The 18,257-nt window shown below is 41.8% G+C and overlaps 1 protein-coding gene across 1 annotated transcript in view; it reads left to right on the top strand.

Moving 5' to 3' along the window:
- LOC308676886 (galectin-6-like) overlaps window positions 1-18,257 on the top strand; it is a 35,147-nt gene that overhangs the window by 1,108 nt on the left and 15,782 nt on the right. The window contains exons 2-10 of the mRNA XM_081342944.1: window positions 5,056-5,127; window positions 5,650-5,688; window positions 6,201-6,236; window positions 8,252-8,287; window positions 10,917-10,955; window positions 12,011-12,079; window positions 15,854-15,880; window positions 17,554-17,642; window positions 17,982-18,180. Of these exons, the coding sequence (XP_081199070.1) occupies window positions 5,056-5,127; window positions 5,650-5,688; window positions 6,201-6,236; window positions 8,252-8,287; window positions 10,917-10,955; window positions 12,011-12,079; window positions 15,854-15,880; window positions 17,554-17,642; window positions 17,982-18,180 (606 nt within the window). The remainder of the gene's footprint in view (window positions 1-5,055; window positions 5,128-5,649; window positions 5,689-6,200; window positions 6,237-8,251; window positions 8,288-10,916; window positions 10,956-12,010; window positions 12,080-15,853; window positions 15,881-17,553; window positions 17,643-17,981; window positions 18,181-18,257) is intronic.

Here is an 18,257-nt window from a genome sequence, read left to right on the forward strand (position 1 = left end):
AACCTAGCAGTTCAAAAGCACGTAAAAATGCTGCAAGTAGAAAAATAGGGACCTCTACGGTGGGAAGGTAACAGCGTTCCGTGCGCCTTTGGCATCTAGTCATGCCGGCCACGTGACCACGGAGACGTCCTCGGACAAGCGCTGGCTCTTCGGCTTTGAAACGGAGATGAGCACCGGCCCCTAGAGTCGGAAACGACTAGCACGCACGTGCGGGGGAACCTTTACCTTTACCTTAAACAGTTATAACATGAGGACTACCTCGAATCTTTATTAAATTATGCAGATTTAATGAATTTTTCAGGCTCAGTGAACAATCTGAAACTTCATGAAGGGGTTGATGAACTGAAAGGTTTGGGGACTCCTGGTATAAAGAGTACAAAAGGAAGAGCCATGAGTTTTCCTGCAAGGAAGGTGGGGGTGGGGACAAGCAAGGATGTAGGTATGATGGTGTCATCCTGCAGCTGTTGTGAGTGGTGTCGTGAGAAAGTAATTTCAGCTTCTTTCTGAGAACATCATTTTTTGCATCACCACTATTTTTAGTCAACTCTGGTTGATTTGGTTTAACTCAGGCTTTAGTTGGTTTAGCTCTTTTTTTCACACCATGCTGTTTGCAGTGGTAATTTTGTTTGTGGGGATTGGCTGAAATTTTGACAGGGCAGGTGGATATTTATCTATGAGCACAGCCTCACACACTGGTGATATTGTCTATCAGGGTGTTGAAAAGTCTGCAAGGAAGCAACCAAGCTCAGAGGGCATCAAGGACTCCACCCAGGATCTTTAACCTAGAAACTATCTTGAAATCCATCATCTGAATAACACATCCCATAAATTAGGATAGACATACCAGGCCCTGAGACACCAACTTTCCCAGATACTCTGGAAGTCAGGCAGCAAATCATAATCATAGAGTTGGAAGTGACCTTGGAGGTCTTCTAGTCCAACCCACTGCTTAGGCAGGAAAACCTATATCATTTCAGACAAATGGTTGTCCTATCTCTTCTTAAATACTTCCAATGTTGGAGCATTCACAGCTTCTGGAGGCAGGTTGTTCCACTGATTAATTGTTCTAACTGTCAAGAAATTTCTCCTTTATTCTAGGCTGCTTCTCTTTTTGATTAGTTTCCATCCATTGCTTCTTGTCCTGCCTTCAAGTGCTTTGGAGAATAGCTTGACTCCCTTTTCTTTGTGGCAACCCCTGAGATATTGGAACACTGCTATCATGTCACCCCTCACCCTTCTCTTCATTAAACTACACATACCCAATTCCAGCAACCGTTCCTTATATGTTTTAGCCTTCAATCCCTTAATCATCTTTGTTGCTCTTCTCTGTACTCTTTCTAGAGTCTCAACATCTTTTGGTGACCAAAACTGGATGCAGTATTCCAAGTGTGGCCTTACCAAGGCATTGTAAAGTGGTATTAGTACTTCAGGTGATCTTGATTCTATCCCTCTGTTAATGCAGCCTAGCACTGTGTTGGCTTTTTTGGCAGCTGCAGCACACTGCTGGCTCGTATTGAAGTGATTGTCTACTAGGACTCCGAGATCCCTCTCACAGTTACTACTATCGAGCAAGGTACCACCTATACTATACCTGTGCATTTAGTTTTCCTTGCCTAAATGTAAAGCCTTACTTTTTTCACCATTGAATTTCATTTTGTTAGATGGCGCCCAATTTTCAAGTCTGTCAAGATCCTTCTCTAGGTCAGTGATTCAAGTTTAAGATGTGTGGACTTCAATTCCCAGAAATCTCCAACCAGCATGTGGCTAGGGAATTTGGGGAGTTGACATTCATATATCATGAAATTGTCAAAGTTGGGAAACACTTACTGAGTTATTATAAATTATAGCTGTCATAACCATATAACTCTGGCTCCTAACCCTATCCCCATTTTATTTTGTTATATGTATGGTTAAGACCCTTTGGAAACCATCCCAGGGGTAAATGTTTGGCATGCAAAGAGTCCCTGTAAATTTCCTTTTCTCTGCTTGTGGTTCTTCTCTCTGAAAAATGCCAAATAGTTTCATTTCAACTATGAGGTCTGAATTGCACTTAAATTGAAGACTGAATGGTAAAAAGAGGGTTTAATATTAGGTTGGGATATGGCTTTGGGAGAAATTCAGTTCTGGCCTTGCAAAGAGGGAAGGAGAAGAAAATGGTCATTCATCTCTGTATAAGGGATGAAAGGATGAGAAAGACAGTCAGACTAGCCCCAACATGACTTGTCACTAAAAAGGAGTAATGAAGCTTTGGATGGGTTTTCAAGTTTCTGCTACTAAATCTGGCAACAATATAGTAGCTTTCCTGGAATTCCTGCAATGGCTTCCCTTGACCTTGGTTGCCTAAAAAGATTGATGTGGCTTTATGTACCTTCTGTGATGATGTGAGGCCATTCACATCAATAAGGTAAGGCCACACCTGGAATACAGCATCCAGTTTTGGTCACCACAATGTAAAAAAGATGTTGAGACTCTAGAAAGGGTACAGAGAAGAGCAACAAAGATGATTGGGGGACTGGAGGCTAAAACATATAGGGAACGGTTGCTGGAATTGGGTTGTTGTTGTTAGCTGCGAAGTCGTGTCCGACCCATCGCGACCCTATGGACAACATTCCTCCAGGCCTTCCTGTCCTCTACCATCTTCTGGAGTCCATTTAAGCTCACGCCTACTGCTTCAGTGACTCCATCCAGCCACCTCATTCTCTGTCGTCCCCTTCTTCTATTGCCCTCGATCTTTCCCAGCATTAGGCTCTTCTCCAGTGAGTCCTTCCTTCTCATTAGGTGGCCAAAGTACTTGAGTTTTAGCTTCAGGATCTGGCCTTCTAAAGAGCAGTCAGGATTGATCTCCTCTAGGACTGACCGGTTTGATCGCCTTGCGGTCCAAGGGACTCGCAGGAGTCTTCTCCAGCACCACAGTTCAAAGGCCTCAATTCTTTGGCGCTCAGCCTTTCTTATGGTCCAACTTTCACTGCCATACATTGCAACTGGGAAGACCATAGCCTTGACTATACGCACTTTTGTTGACAGGGTGATGTCTCTGCTTTTTAGTGTGCTGTCTAGATTTGCCATGGCTTTCCTCCCCAGGAGCAAGCGTCTTTTAATTTCTTGGCTACAGTCCCCATCTGCAGTGATCTTGGAGCCCAGGAAAATAAAATCTGTCACTACCTCCATTTCTTCCCCATCTATTTGCCAGGAATTGAGAGGGCCAGATGCCATGATCTTGGTTTTCTTAATGTTAAGTTTCAACCCAACTTTTGCACTCTCCTTCTTCACCTGCAACAAGAGGCTCTTTAGTTCTTCTTCACTTTCTGCCATTAGAGTGGTATCATCTGCGTATCTTAGGTTGTTGATATTTCTTCCGGCAATCTTAATTCCAACTTTTGATTCATCTAGCCCTGCCTTTCTCATGATGTGCTCTGCATATAAGTTAAATAGGCAGGGCGACAGTATACAGCCTTGCCGGACTCCTTTCCCAATTTTGAACCAATCAGTGGTTCCGTGTCCAGTTCTCACTGTTGCTTCTTGACCCGCATATAGGTTTCTCAAGAGACAAATAAGATGGTCTGGTACTCCCATCTCTTTAAGAACTTGCCACAGTTTGTTATGATCCACACAATCAAAGGCTTTAGCATAGTCAATGAAGCAGAAGTAGATGTTTTTCTGGAACTCCCTAGCTTTCTCCATGATCCAGCGTATGTTGGCAATTTGATCTCTAGTTCCTCTGCCTCTTCGAAATCCTGCCTGCACTTCTGGTAGTTCTCGATCCACATACTGCTGAAGTCTAGCTTGTAGGATTTTAAGCATGACTTTACTAGCATGAGAAATGAGTGCAATGGTGCGATAGTTTGAACATTCTTTGGCACTGCCTTTCTTTGGAATTGGAATGTAAACTGATCTTTTCCAATCCTGTGGCCATTGTTGAGTTTTCCAAATTTGCTGGCAAATTGAGTGTAGCACTTTTACTGCATTGTCTTTTAAGATTTTGAATAGCTCAGCTGGAATACTGTCACTTCCACTAGCTTTGTTGTTGCTCAGCTTTTCTAAGGCCCACTTCACTTCACATTCTAGGATGTCTGGCTCGAGGTCAGTGACCACCTCATTGTGATTATCAGGGACGTTAAGCTCATTCTTGTATAGTTCTTCTGTGTAATTTTGCCACCTCTTCTTAATCTCTTCTGCCTCTGTTAGGTCCCTGCCATTTTGGTCCTTTATCATGCCCATTTTTGCATTAAACGTTCCCTTCATTTCTCCAATTTTCTTGAAAAGATCTCTGGTCCTCCCTATTCTATTGTTTTCTTCTATTTCTTTGCACTGTTCATTTAAGAAGGCATTCTTATCTCTTCTAGCTATTCTCTGGAATTGGGTATGTGTAGTTTAATGAAGAGAAGGGTGAGGGGTGACATGATAGCAGTGTTCCAATATCTCAGGGGCTGCCCCAAAGAAGAGGGAGTCAAGCTATTCTCCAAAGCTCCTGAAGGCAGGACAAGAAGCAACGGATGGAAACTAATCAAGGAGAGAAGCAACCTAGAACTAAGGAGAAAGTTCCTGACAGTTAGAACAATTAATCAGTGGAACAACCTGCCTCCAGAAGTGGTGAATGCTCCAACACTGGAAATTTTTAAGAAGAGACTGGCCAGCCATTTGTCTGAAATGGTATAGGGTTTCCTGCCTGAGCAGGGGGTTGGACTAGATGACCTCCAAGGTCCCTTGTAACTACTTCTTCTTCTTCTTCTTCTTCTTCTTCTTCTTCTTCTTCTTCTTCTTCTTCTTCTTCTTCTTCTTCTTCTTCTTCTTCTTCTTCTTCTTCTTCTTCTTCTTCTTCTTATTCTTATTCTTATTATTAGTATTAGTATTATTATTATTATTATTATTATTATTATTATTATTATTATTATTATTATTATTATTATTATTATTATATAATATCCTCACCAGTTTATTTTAATGGACTGAAGTGGACCAGGCAAGGCCCATATGGATATTTATGTTATGCACTGGTACAATGTAGTTATGAAAGAATCCATGAAAGAGAATAATGGTATTTGTCCTTTACTGTAGGATCTCGTACAGAAGATGGTCAGTATTTTTAAGAGAATATCCTATGGTGATCAACTGATATATAAAATGATAGTAAGTAGACACACACTTAAGCTTTCTCATTTCTTCTATGTCTTCTACGTTATCCTTCTTAAATATAATTTGATCAGACCTCTTGAGCCTCACTCCCACCAAAGGATCTCCAGACAATGCAGGAAGACTTCCATTAGGAAGCTATAAGCTCTTGGGAACATTTAAAGGAGAGCATCCTTTTGACAATTGAAAGAATCCAGCTTCACAGGCTTTCCCTGTGGCTCAGGAAAAAAGGCTTAAAAGAGAATGTCAGGAAACTTTTAGAATGGCTGCACAATAATGTGTCTTTTAAGAAAAAAAATATATCACAAAACCATTTTGCTCACAATAACAACAAGTCTCAGAATGCTATTAATTCACGAGTCTTTTAAGCTTTATCATTCCATTTGTGCACAGTTCCTACCTGGAGAATGAAAGATATAGATGAAATTGATATTGAAGTATTGGAGTTATCTGTGATGATATAGTTATTGACAGTTACCTTATCAGAATGGAACTGATCCCCCTTCATTTCCTTGGTAGAAGGCATTCGTCAGACAAGGTCTTCTGGATGAATTGGTGGTAGGTAGCTCTGATTTACCTTCTTCCATTTCTTTCTTTAATTTCTTCTTGCATCTGAACGAGCACCTTTACATTTTTTTTATTTCAAGCAGCTTAAAGCAACCAATTTACCCCCCTTCGAGACAAAAAATAAAACCCACCAGCTTGATTGGACAGATGTTTCTCCTGGGACTGAGTGCTAAATAAATAAAAAAATGTTGATCTTTGACATGGATGTCCCTGTGAGGACTATTTCTCTGTACATATTGTAGTTGTGTGAATGTAGAAGCAGACTGAAAAGAGAAAGAAAAGAATAAAGGGCCTCAGGATGCTGTTAATCCATGTTTGTTATGTACGTAGGATCGTCAGTGTCTTTTTTTTGGTCCCAGATCACTTCCTGCTGTAATAAGTAATGTATGTTTGCTATCTGAAGAATGAAGAAATTCATTTGAAGTGGCAGAGATAGCATCTCTGGGGAAATCATGTATGTTCTCGTGTGAGAATAGAGCTCATGTCCTTTGTTTCCATTGTAGAATAAACTGAGTGAGGAACATATGTTGGAAATAATTGTAAGTAGCCCTTTCATCATCTTCTCTCTTTCCTTGTGAAATATCTTTCTTGTGTGTGATCAAGCAACCTGTCATGGTTCCGACATCAGAGACGAATAAAGCAGAACTCCCAAGCTTGCAAATTCCTCAAAAGAACATGTTTATTAGTTACAAAGTATTGGCACAGTCAAAGGTGAAACCAAGTCCGGATACACAAGTAACAATTTCCCAATACAAAGCCAAACATCCCACCCAATTTACTATGCAAGCAACTACATTCCCAATATGATTATTTGGCAGGCTTTTGATGCAACACCCAGTCTCTAGGAAGCCAATGACCTTGGTTCCCATGGGACCAAAGATTTTTATGACTAACTAAGCACCTGAGCAACCCCCCTCCCTCCGTTCTATGTAGCAACTGAGAATGAGAAGAAATCATGATTGCAGCCATGCTCATTTGTAGAGTTGACACAGCCCTTTTCAGATTCCACCCCACACTCACAAAAATTTAGGAGTTATATAAAAAGCACTGAGATATACCCAAGTTATATATTTAGGAGGACAGTTACCTTATTTTATGATGAAAGCCATAATACTGATTCTTAAAAAGACACTGCACACTTCCACCCATCCTCAAAATTCGTCGGGTGGGTGGTGGTGTGTTGAGTACTTAAATAAGGGTTTTAGGAGTCAGGATGACCTAAATCTTTTTTGAACCTATTTCTGACCAGAAAATACTCTGAATCTGAACTGATGTTCTTGTAGCAGCTGGAAGAAGAAATGAGATGTGATTGTAAGATTTCAATAGCACATTTGCACTTAGAGGAGGGAGAGGCAAAGGAGGTAGAACATTGGGGAGGCTACATGAAGCAGAATAAAAAGCCAACATTCTACTATAAGGATGTTTTATGTATATAGATATAGAGAAAATACTTGTAGCTTGTAGGTTTTAGATTTTGGCAGTGGTTTGCTCTCCAAGGTTGTTTCAATGTAGTTTCTGAACATTTCATTGCCAAACTAGCTAACATCAGCAGCAGGATTTTCTTGTCCTATTCTCCTTAGCTTATAAATGTGTTGTGTGCCCATAAGGTCAGTTGGTCATGCGATTGGTTGTTTGTATGGAGCTATATTTGAATCCTGAGCAGCTGATTGGTTCTCTTGTTGATTAGTCATTCAAATGGTCTGCTTTCTTACATATTCAGATGCTGGATCTAGATCAATATGCTTGTTCATTGTTCCTTTGGTAGAATACCAGGCCTTGATAAATTCATGTGTATGGTGGGTGTCGGCATGCCCGATGATTTTTATTCCTTCCCAATCGAACTGGTGTTGTTTATTATCAATATGGTTTGAGATCAGGGGTTTTTGGTCATGCTGTTTAACTGCTAGTTGATGCTCATGAATCCGTGTTTTCAATTGCCTTCCAGTTTGTCCCACATAGAATTGGTCACAATTGTTGCAAATGATTTTGTATATTATGTTGTTGTTGTCTTCCTTCTGTATTTTGTCTTTGATTGATATTGATCTAGATCCAGCATATGAATATGTAAGAAACCAGACCATTTGAACTGCCAAGAGAACCAATCAGCTGCTCAGAGTTTAAATATAGCTCCTAACAAACAAGCAATCACACAACCAACTGACCACACTGGTGCACAAGGCATTTGATATCTCAGGAGAATAGGACAAGAAAAACCTGCTCTATGATGTTAGCTAGTTTGATAATGAAACATTCAGAAATTATATTGAAACAAGCTTGGGAGAGCAAACCACTGCCATTATTTTTCACATTTCTCAGTACATATTTTGATTCTGCAGATGTTGAAAAGAGAAAGAAAAAGAAGACCCTGAGCACTGTTAATTCAAATTTGGTTTTTTCAGACTAAGCACTCCATGTTGTGATAAGAAATATATGTTTCCTAGGTGGAGGGAAGCAGCATGTAAATGATATCTAAGATGGCAGTGGTGGCAGGGATAGAGAGGTTCTGCATGTCTTCATGTCAGAATGGAATTTGATGTACTTCTTTCCCTTGTAGAATGCTTTGAAAACAGAGGAAATTGTTAAATTAATGGTAAGTAGCTTTTTGTTTATCATCTGCCTTTTTCCTGAGTGATATTGAGATGTTGAGATAGATGCTGAGACTCTAGAAAGAGTACAGAGAAGAGCAACAAAGATGATTGGGGGACTGGAGGCTAAAACATATGGGGAACGGTTGCTGGAATTGGTGAAGCTTGGATGAGAGCTGAAGAAGCTTCTTAGATGAGAAGCAAAATGTCTTCAAAGAAAAACAAGAAAGTCCAGTTGCCTCGTGGAAAAGCATCTTTGAGATGAATGGAAGGTATACAAAATTAGCCTGCTTAACATTGCAGAAGAACTATGCAGAAAAAAGAAAAGTGGAAAAAGGTAGAATGGGACCAAACACTGAATGGTAATATGAAGAGGTTAAAGAAGAAGTAAAATTGGGAGGGGAAAAAACTATGTTTAAGGTATGCTTTTTTCTTCTGATTGCCTTTATATATTAAATAGAAAAGTGATCAAATAGTCTGCACTTCCACAATATGGTAAATTAAAATAAACTAAGGTTAAAACGAGGGAGGCGGTGTCTCAGTGGGTTTGGACGCTGAGCCTGTCGATCAGAAGGTCAGCAGTTTGGCGGGTCGAATCCCGAGTGCCGCGTAGCAGAGTGAGTGCCTGTTCCTCGTCCCAGCTTCTGCCAACCTAGCAGTTTGAAAGCACGCAAAAAGGCAAGTAGAAAAATAGGGACCACTCCGGTGGGAAGGTAACAGCGTTCCGTGCGCCTTTGGCGTCTAGTCATGCCGGTCACATGACCACGGAGACGTCCTTGGACAAACCCCGGCTCTTTGGCTTTGAAACGGAGATGAGAACCGGCCCCTAGAGTCAGAAATGACTAGCACGCATGTGCGGGGGAACCTTTACCTTTACCTTTAAGGTTAAAACTATTCAGGTTTAGAAAGTGGCCAACCCAATTTTATGACATTTTTTTTGTGGTGGTCTTTAAGCAAACTCTGGTGGTTGTTAATTGGGTCCGTGGGATGCTGCAAACAGTCATAAATTTGAGTTGGTTACCAATTTCCTGACATATGGGGTTCTTATTGCAAGGGGAATCACCCATTATAATTCTTGAACCAGGTCATAAGTACCTGCATGGAGGTCTGTCATAACTTCCGATGGTTGCTAAGTGACCAGTTGTAAGTGGAGGGCTACAAATATGGAATGAAGAGATTTAATGCTAGGTTCCCAAACAGCTTGAGCCTCAACTGCCCAATCTATTAACAGATTTTTTTTTGTCAGCAAGCATATTATTTTTTGAAACAGAAATTGAATACATGCATTATTCCACTGAATTCTCCAGGCAGATTTTGGTTGTGTGAAACTGGAAAAATACTGAAAAGAGAATGAAACGAAGTGTTTCAGTTCATCCAGGGGTACCTTTTCCACCCTATCTGTCCCTCTTCTGATAAGAAATGCGCATATCTGCTCTGTAGAATGAAGTGTTTCACATATATGATATCAAAGATTGTAGTGATGGCACAGTTGGAGAAATCACGTGTGCTATCTTTTTTTTTATTAAAGAGTTTTACAGAAACAAGATTTTACAATATATCCCCAAATCCCCCCCAGCCCAAACCACCCCACTTCCCCCCCCCCCACTTCCCAGAGCTAAATACAGGATTATAGTTATAATAATCATATTCTAAATAAGAATTATCCATAATATACAATTAACCAAATTCATAATGTGCTTTAACTCCCCTTTAACATAGATACATACAAAGTACTAACACTAAGATAACAATATCCCTCTAAAATCTACTCATAAGCTAAATGGAACTTTTTAGTCCCATATTTATTCTGAATATAATCTATCCATCTCCGCCAAACTGAAATATATCTTTCCTGTGAATGATCTTTCAAATAAGCAGAAATCTTAGACATTTCTGCAAGATTCGAAACTTTAAACACCCATTCTTCTATAGTAGGCAAACTATCCTTCTTCCAATATTGTCCCACCAGTAACCATGCTGCTGTTATCATATTCAACATCAAGTTAGTTTCTTTAACATCACAATCTACAAGAATACCCAATAGAAACAATTGCGGAGAAAACTTTATCTTCCTCTTAAAAATCTTTTGAATGTTCCACCAAATATTAATCCAAAAAGCTTTTATATTTCTACAAGTCCACCACATATGAAAATAGGTGGCTTCTAAACTACCACATCTCCAACATTTAGACTGCAAGTTAGGATACATATTAGACAACTTCTTGGGATCCAAATGCCATCTATAAAACATTTTATAAAAATTTTCTCTTAAGTTTTGAGCCTGAGTAAATTTAACATTTCTGACCCAAATTATCTCCCAAGTATCCAGCGAAATTGGTTCCTGAATATTTTGTGCCCACTTTATCATACAATCTTTAACTAATTCCGTTTCCGAGTCCAATTCAATTAAAACATTATATATCCTCTTTATATGTGCACAATTTAAGTCTCTAATTTGTTTTACTAAATTTTGATCTGTAATTGTGATGCCAACCTTTTGATCTAACTTCCACCTAGCTTTCAGTTGGGTATATTGAAACCAAGAGTAACTTATTTTTTCTTGTCTTAACTCCTCTAATGATTTAAGTTGCTATCTTTTCAGAATAAAAGTAACACCTTTTGTTTGTGTTATAGGATATGGATAAAGATCAAAATAATATTCCTGACTTAATGGTAAGTAGATTTTGTTCACATTCGGTGCTTTCTTTGAATAATATTCTTCTTGCATGCAATAAACCACCCCTTTTGTTATTCCACACCTCCTAAAAGCATCTTCAGAGAACCACAGAACAGAAACAGAGCAGGCAGGGCCAAAGCATTGCACCTGTTTCGACTCTCCTTTTTAAAACAGCTTAAAATACCTACCAGTGGCGTAGCGTGGGGGGTGCAGGGGGGGCCGGCCGCACCGGGCGCAACATCTGGGGGGGCGCGACCGGCGGGCTAGGGCAAGGCTGCTCGCGAGCGAGGGGTATCTGTGCCTGCGCCGACACAGAAACGCTTCTCTCTCCGGGTGGGGGAAGGCTCGGCGGCTCCCTGGGTCTATATACGCCTCTGTATGCGCACGCCGCCGCGCGCTCCCGCGAACGAGAAAGAAAGAACGGCAGCGGCGGCGTCTGCGAGCCTCGCAAGCGGCGGCATTCCTCGGTGTGGGCGTGCCTGCGTCTTTGGGTGTGAGGCTTTCAGAGAGGCTGCCTTTGGCTCCTGGTACTTGCAGCCGGTGAGAACAAGTCTGTGAAAGCGGGTGAGAATTTCAGGGGGGTGGGGGGGACGGGAGATCGCGGGAGGCTCGATTCTTCTTACGCCAGGGGGGTGCCAGGCGTGCGGTGCGAGAGCGAGGGGGCGCAAATTACTTGCCTTGCCCCGGGTGATGACAACCCACGCTACGCCACTGATACCTACTATACTCCTTAAAACAACACTGACTCCAAACTGGAGTGATGGTCCCTCTGGGGACTGAGTAGCAAACAGAGAAAGCTGTATTTTGGAATTGTGCCCAAGGGACACTTTTGGGATGGGGAGGGTTTCTCCAAAGTTACTTTTCTCTGCTTGTACTTTTTCCTCTCTGCAAAATGGTAAATTGTTGGCTCAAATGGTCTTTCTGTCAGATGCAATTTTGCTAGTAAGAGTTCTTTCCTCATTTCCCTTCCCAGATTAATTTTATCTGAACATGTTTGGAAACCCAGTTTGACTTTGTTCTTCTTGGAAAAAAAAATTCTTCTTCCTTGTAGTTAATCAGAAAAAAGATAACACCTATTAGCAAGAAAGCTGAGGTTGGCGAAGATCTGTCTAAACTGACAGTAAGTAGATAAGCACTTAACTTGTCTCATTTCTTCTATGTTTTCCATGTTATCCTTCTTAGATGTGACCACAATAGCTCTTTTGAGACTCAGTCCCCCCACTCCCCCAAGGATTAACAGACATTTCAGGAAGAATTCCACCAAGAAATTAAAAACTTGGGAATATTTAAAGGAGAGCATCTTTATGAGTCTTGGACTGCAAGGCTTTCAAACCAGTTAGTCCTAGAGGAGATCAACCCTGACTGCTCTTTAGAAGGCCAGATCCTGAAGCTAAAACTCAAATACTTTGGCCACCTAATGAGAAGGAAGGACTCACTGGAGAAGAGCCTCATGCTGGGAAAGGTGGAGGGCAAGAGAAGAAGGGGACGACAGAGAATGAGGTGGCTGGATGGAGTCACTGAAGCAGGAGGCGTGGGCTTAAATGGACTCCAGAAGATGGTAGAGGACAGGAAGGCCTGGAGGAACATTGTACATAGGGTCGCGATGGGTCGGACACAACTTCGTAACTAACAACAACAACAGTCATTATGAATACTGTTAAAATTTAGGAATTCTAAATTCATAGGTCTTCCCTGTGGCTTAGAGCAGGGGTCCCAACCCCGAGTCTGCAGAATGCGGATTGCCAAGAACTGGTCCACACCAGCAAGCAAAACCCCATTTGTACACACACAGGAAATGAGGAGTTCCGGCAGCTGCTGTGGGTCTGGCGCTGGCACATGGCTCTGAGGAGGGAAGAAAAGGGAGGAGGAAGTCGATGGGAAAGAAGAGAGAAAGAGACTGGAAGGTGGCGTTTGGCTGGACATCAGGCAGAGCCAGCTGAGCAAAGAGAGAGAGAGAGTATTGGAGCCTGCCATCCAGAGCCAGCTGAGCAAAGAGTGTCTGTGTGTCTCTGTGTGTGTGTGTGTGTGTGTGTGAGAGAGAGAGAGAGAGAGAGAGAGAGAGAGAGAGAGAGAGAGAGAGAGAGAGAGAGAGAGAGAGAGAGAGAGAGAGAGAGAGAGAATAAGAAGGTGGGGTCTTTGCATTTTTCTGCTTCATTGCAGGCAAGCCGGATGAAGAGGGGGGATAGAGAGTGAAAGTAGCTTGCTGAAGTTTTTATTGTTTTTCTTCTTTGTTGTGGGCAAGCCAGACAAAGAGAGGAAGAGAGGGTAGGTTGGGGAGTTTTATTTCTTCTCGCTTGTTGGAGCAAGCTGGGCAGAGGGAGAGCCAGGAAAGAGTTTGACTGGGTTGAGGGTATGTCTTTTAGTAGGAAGTAGAGGGGTTTTTATAGGATCAGCTGGAAGAGGCAAAAAGGGGATAAGGAAGGAAGGGGGGCATTACGTATAGTGAGGGCAGAGAGAGACGAGGAGAGTGGATAAGGGAGGGCCGCTGTGAGCTCCAGAGAGGGACTGATTATCATCATCTTAGGCAAGTCGCTGTCACCAGAGACTGACTACCATCATCTTAGATACGTTGCTGTCACCAGAGACTGGCTAACATCGCTCTAGGAAAACCACTGTTACCAGAGACTGCATAACATTGTCTTAGGCAAGTTGCCATCACCAGAGGCTGACTACCATCGTCATAGACAAGTTTCTGTTACCAGGGACTGACTACTATCATAGTACACTGGCTACTGTTACCAGGAACTGACTCCCATTGTCCCTCTGTAAGCTCTTTCTGCCTGAGATCAACTATCATCATTCCACATGAGTTACCATTGAGAGAGATCGACCATCACCGCCTCATGTGCGTGGCTACCGACCGTGACTGAGCATCACCATGCTACATGCCCTGTCAGGCAGAGGTGCCAACGTGAGAGACCCCTTGGGCTGGCTGTCGGCCAAAGAGGAGGTCAGGGCCCCCCGGACTTTAGCGGTCCCTTCAGAGGTGGCGCTACATGTATATAAAAAAATCTAACTCTTTACAAAAGCTGATTAATCATATGTCTGTTTGCAGTGCTTTTTTTGTAAAAGAAAAAGGTGCCGGAACTCACACATGTCATACAACCCGCCTTGCCTATCCTACAAGGTTCCATCCAAAAAAAGGTGCCGGAACTCCGTTCTGAGCGTTCTATGACAAAAAAAGCCCTGTTTGTTTGATAGAAGTTCCCCAAAGTCTTTGCTGATGAAAACAAAACCCTCAAAGAACTGTCTTAATGTGTGTCCCTTTGGCTCCTTTTATTCTATGTTCTGATAGGAATAGCATGTTTTCTATCTGAGGAATGAAGTACAAATATAGTTAACAATATAAATATATGATATATTGATATATAATGTTGAAGATGGCAATGATAGCATGGTCATGTGTTTTTAGATTATTGGAAAGTAGCCATTTCCTTGGATCACTGCAGTTAAGTGCTGTCTCTGTTTGTTGCTGTTGCCTATTCCTTTTGGTTGGAATGGGTTGATCTACTCTGCTCAAACCATTCCACCGACATTAATACTGTCTGTAATGCTCATGGACCCACTCTTGATTTGAACGAATTGTAGTGGCCCATGTCTGACTCACACAAATCCTCATAGGATACACTACCACATCATATACTCCCATATTACACCCCTCCTGCGTGAGCTGCATTGGCTACCGGTTGCCTTCCGGGCGAGATTTAAGGTGCTGGTACTTACCTTTAAAGCCCTACATGGCTTAGGCCCGGGATATTTGCAGGACCGTCTGCTACCGGGGACGACTTCCCATCGCCCAGTGCGCTCACACAGAGAGGCCTCCTCAGGGTGCCGTCGGCTAGACAATGTCGGCTGGCGACCCCCAGGGGGAGGGCCTTCTCTGTGGGAGCACCTGCTTGGTGGAATCAACTCCCCCGGGAGCTCTGGATGGCCCCAGACCTTCGGTCCTTTCGCCGTGACCTTAAGACATATCTTTTCTAGTAGCGCAATATTGGAAGAAGGAAGAACTGCCGACTATAGAAGAATGGACTTTAAAAGTCTCCAATCTGGCGGAAATGGCAAAGATCTCAACGTACTTGAAAGATCAGTCGCAACAGAGATATATTGTGGAGTGGAGAAGATGGATTGATTATATCCAGAATAAATATGGGACTAAAAAGTTTCACCTAGCATTTGAATAAGTATTGATGTGATATTTAAATTGCTTGTAGTTATTTTATAAAAGTTAAAGTGCGATAGATTTAATATTTTATTGTTGTTTGCATAAGGTAGACTATGATTGTTTGTATTTTTATACCCTGTATTGAGCTCTGGGAAGTCGGGGAGGGGGGAGGGGAGGGGAGGGAGGTGTTGGGGAGGGTTGGGGAGAGGGGAGGGGGTTGGGAGGGGTTTTGTCTTTTTAAAAAATGTATTGTAAAACTTTTCAATAAAAAAACAACAACAAAAAGACATATCTTTTCCAACAGGCCGACCTGGACTGATGATAATTTTTTTTTATTTATTTATTTTAATTCCATTTATATCCCGCCCTTCTCCGAAGACTCAGGGCGGCTTACAAGCTTAGCAGTAGCCTTCATTCTATGTATATGCCTGCTTATTAGGGCTTTCACACACACACCCCAAGCGGCATTATTACAAAGTCAGCTTATTGCCCCCAACAATCTGGGTCCTTAATTATGGGGGTTTTTAATTATGATTCTAAATGTTATTATTGGTTTTAGTGGGACTTTGACACAATTTGATTCTCTTTTTTTTAATATTTGTATTTATTTGTATTTTATTGTTGTTAGCCGCCCTGAGTCCTTCGGGAGATAGGGCGGCATACAAGTCTCATTATAAATAAATAAATGCATAAATAAATAATCATAAAGGTATCTTTTTGCTTCCACTTTAGAATGGAAATGATGAAAAGGGGAAAAAGGTAAGTAGCCGTTGTTTAATTTTGGAAGTTCCTTTCTTTCACACTCTTCTTCCATCTGAACCCCTCTTATCTTCCTTATCTTCCTTGGTGGCGCAGTGGGCTAAGGGCTCCTTAAGTAACACCAGCTGCCTGCAATTAGTTCAGGTTCGAGTCCCACCAGGCTCAAGGCTGACTCAGCCTTCCATCCTTCCCAGGTAGGTAAAATGAGGACCCAGATTGTTGGGGGCAATAAGCTGACTTTGTAATAATGCCGCTTGGGGGTGTGTGTGAAAGCCCTAATAAGCAGGCATATACATAGAATGAAGGCTACTGCTAAGCTTGTAAGCTGCCCTGAGTCTTCGGAGAAGGGCGGGATATAAATGGAATTAAAAAAAATAAAAATAAAAAATAAAAAACTTGAAGCATCTCCAGAGCATCATCACAATAGGAAGGGAGAGAGCAGCCTGAATGCTAACGGAAAGAACCAAAAATATTTGGCCAGTTTTTACATTTTTCCCCAATATCTGACCCCTCAAAAATAGATCCAGCAGCCATATTGGGGTCAAGGTTCCCCCTGGGGACTGAGCAAGAAATGGGGTGGATTTATATCTCGCAAATGAAGGCAAAGAAGGAATTTAATGAAGGATTTAGATCTCTACTATGGGAAAAATGGCAAGGCATGAAACGTGCATGAGGGTGTCTGCTAAGCTGCGGTGAATTGTGTCCGCAAGCAACTAATTTCATAATTTATGTGATACTGTCACGTGCGTGTCACTGTTTTTTTAGTTATTTGGTTTGAACGTGAAAGGAATGAGACCATGTTAACAGCACATTTCTATCTGGGGAAGGACAGATAAATATGAAATTTGTATATAAAATTGAAGATGGCAGCAATCATAGAATTATAATTAGTGATGGTTATCATATCAGAATAGAACTAATTCTATGTCAGGCGTGAAAGATCAGGGTCACATGTAAAAAAAATCAGTTAAACTGATTTAAATTCATGCCTACGCACAGGAATATTCTCAGCTAACAGTCACCACCTGCTTGGGGTTAGATAAAGTTCAACAGAATTTAAAAGGGTTTAGACTTAGTCTGCTTATGGCTACATAGCAATTCTAGGCTGATTCCTCTTTTAACTCCATTCCCAGATTCTGCCACTCAGAATAACAGAATCATAGAGTTGGAACAGACACTTTTCAGGTCACTTTCTTGGGTGGGGCTCAATCCCCTCTTAACTCACCATTGCCTTGGCAGTGGCTCTTCTGTAATGTTCTAGGACTCCAGCGTTCACTCCTGAGCTACATGTATATTTTCTTCTTGGGATAATAAGTTGGTATCTGCTGTAGAAGAAGAAGAAGATCTGAAGTCATTTCTTAAACTATTTATATTGTCTTTCTATTTCTATTGTTCTCTGGCTGACTCCTGCAAGTCTGGCTCAATCCACTGAACATCCATGAAGCAGAATGAGTCCGTGGCGGCAGTTCTGCTGCTTCTTCCACACCTTCCTTCCCCTGCCATGTTGGAGTGGATTAATCCTTAGCAAAGGCCCTCTCTAGAGGTCTTTGTTTGACCCTGAAGCTCCATGAAAAGGCTGATACAAGGCATGAGTTTCAGTTGGCTGGTTTGAAAGCCAAAGTTGTGTTTTGCAGTAAAGTCATTTCTTTGATTGACCGTTTTCTGTCTTCCAGACTCTCCCTTATCATCATTCTGTCCCTGGTGGACTCCATACTGGGATGTCTATATATGTGCAAGGCACAGTGCCCAAACGTGTCAAAAGGTAACATTCTTTTTGGGGCTCACAGGAAGAGAAAGGTGTTTCCTTAGCCAGAATAAAAGTAATAAGATTATCATGTTGTTAGGGGCAGTTTATACAACCCAAATTCTCTACCAAGATTAAAGCCTTTCTTAAATTCTTCAGATAGTTCCACTTCCTGCTTCTTCCAACAATTAAGCCATGAGGGCTAGAGACTTGGCTCTTCTCTTCAAGCAAAAATCTAGTACTCTACAGATGGTAGCTTCAACACAAAGCAAAAGGGTGGCGGCGGAGGTGTGGGGGAAAGCAGAACTCCACTCTGGGATTCCTCCACCTCTTATTTAATTGTCCTCTTTTCTCCAGATTTTGTGTGTACTTTGCCTGTTGTCGTCACGAGGGGGCAGACGTTACCTTCCACTTCAGTCCTCAGTTTGATATTGACAAAACTGTGCTCAACACATTTTGGGATGGGAAGTGGGGAAAGGAAGAACATCACAAGATGCCCTTCCGAAAGGGTGAGAAATTTGAAATCATCTTCATTGTCAATAACACTGGATACCAGGTTGGTACACATGATAGAGGCTCCTTTGGGACTTTAGGTGACACTTCATCCCCCCTCCCCCAGAATTCACCCTTTCT

This window comes from Vipera berus (genome assembly GCF_964194415.1).
Source record: "Vipera berus genome assembly, chromosome: 1".
Classification (NCBI taxonomy): domain Eukaryota; kingdom Metazoa; phylum Chordata; class Lepidosauria; order Squamata; family Viperidae; genus Vipera; species Vipera berus.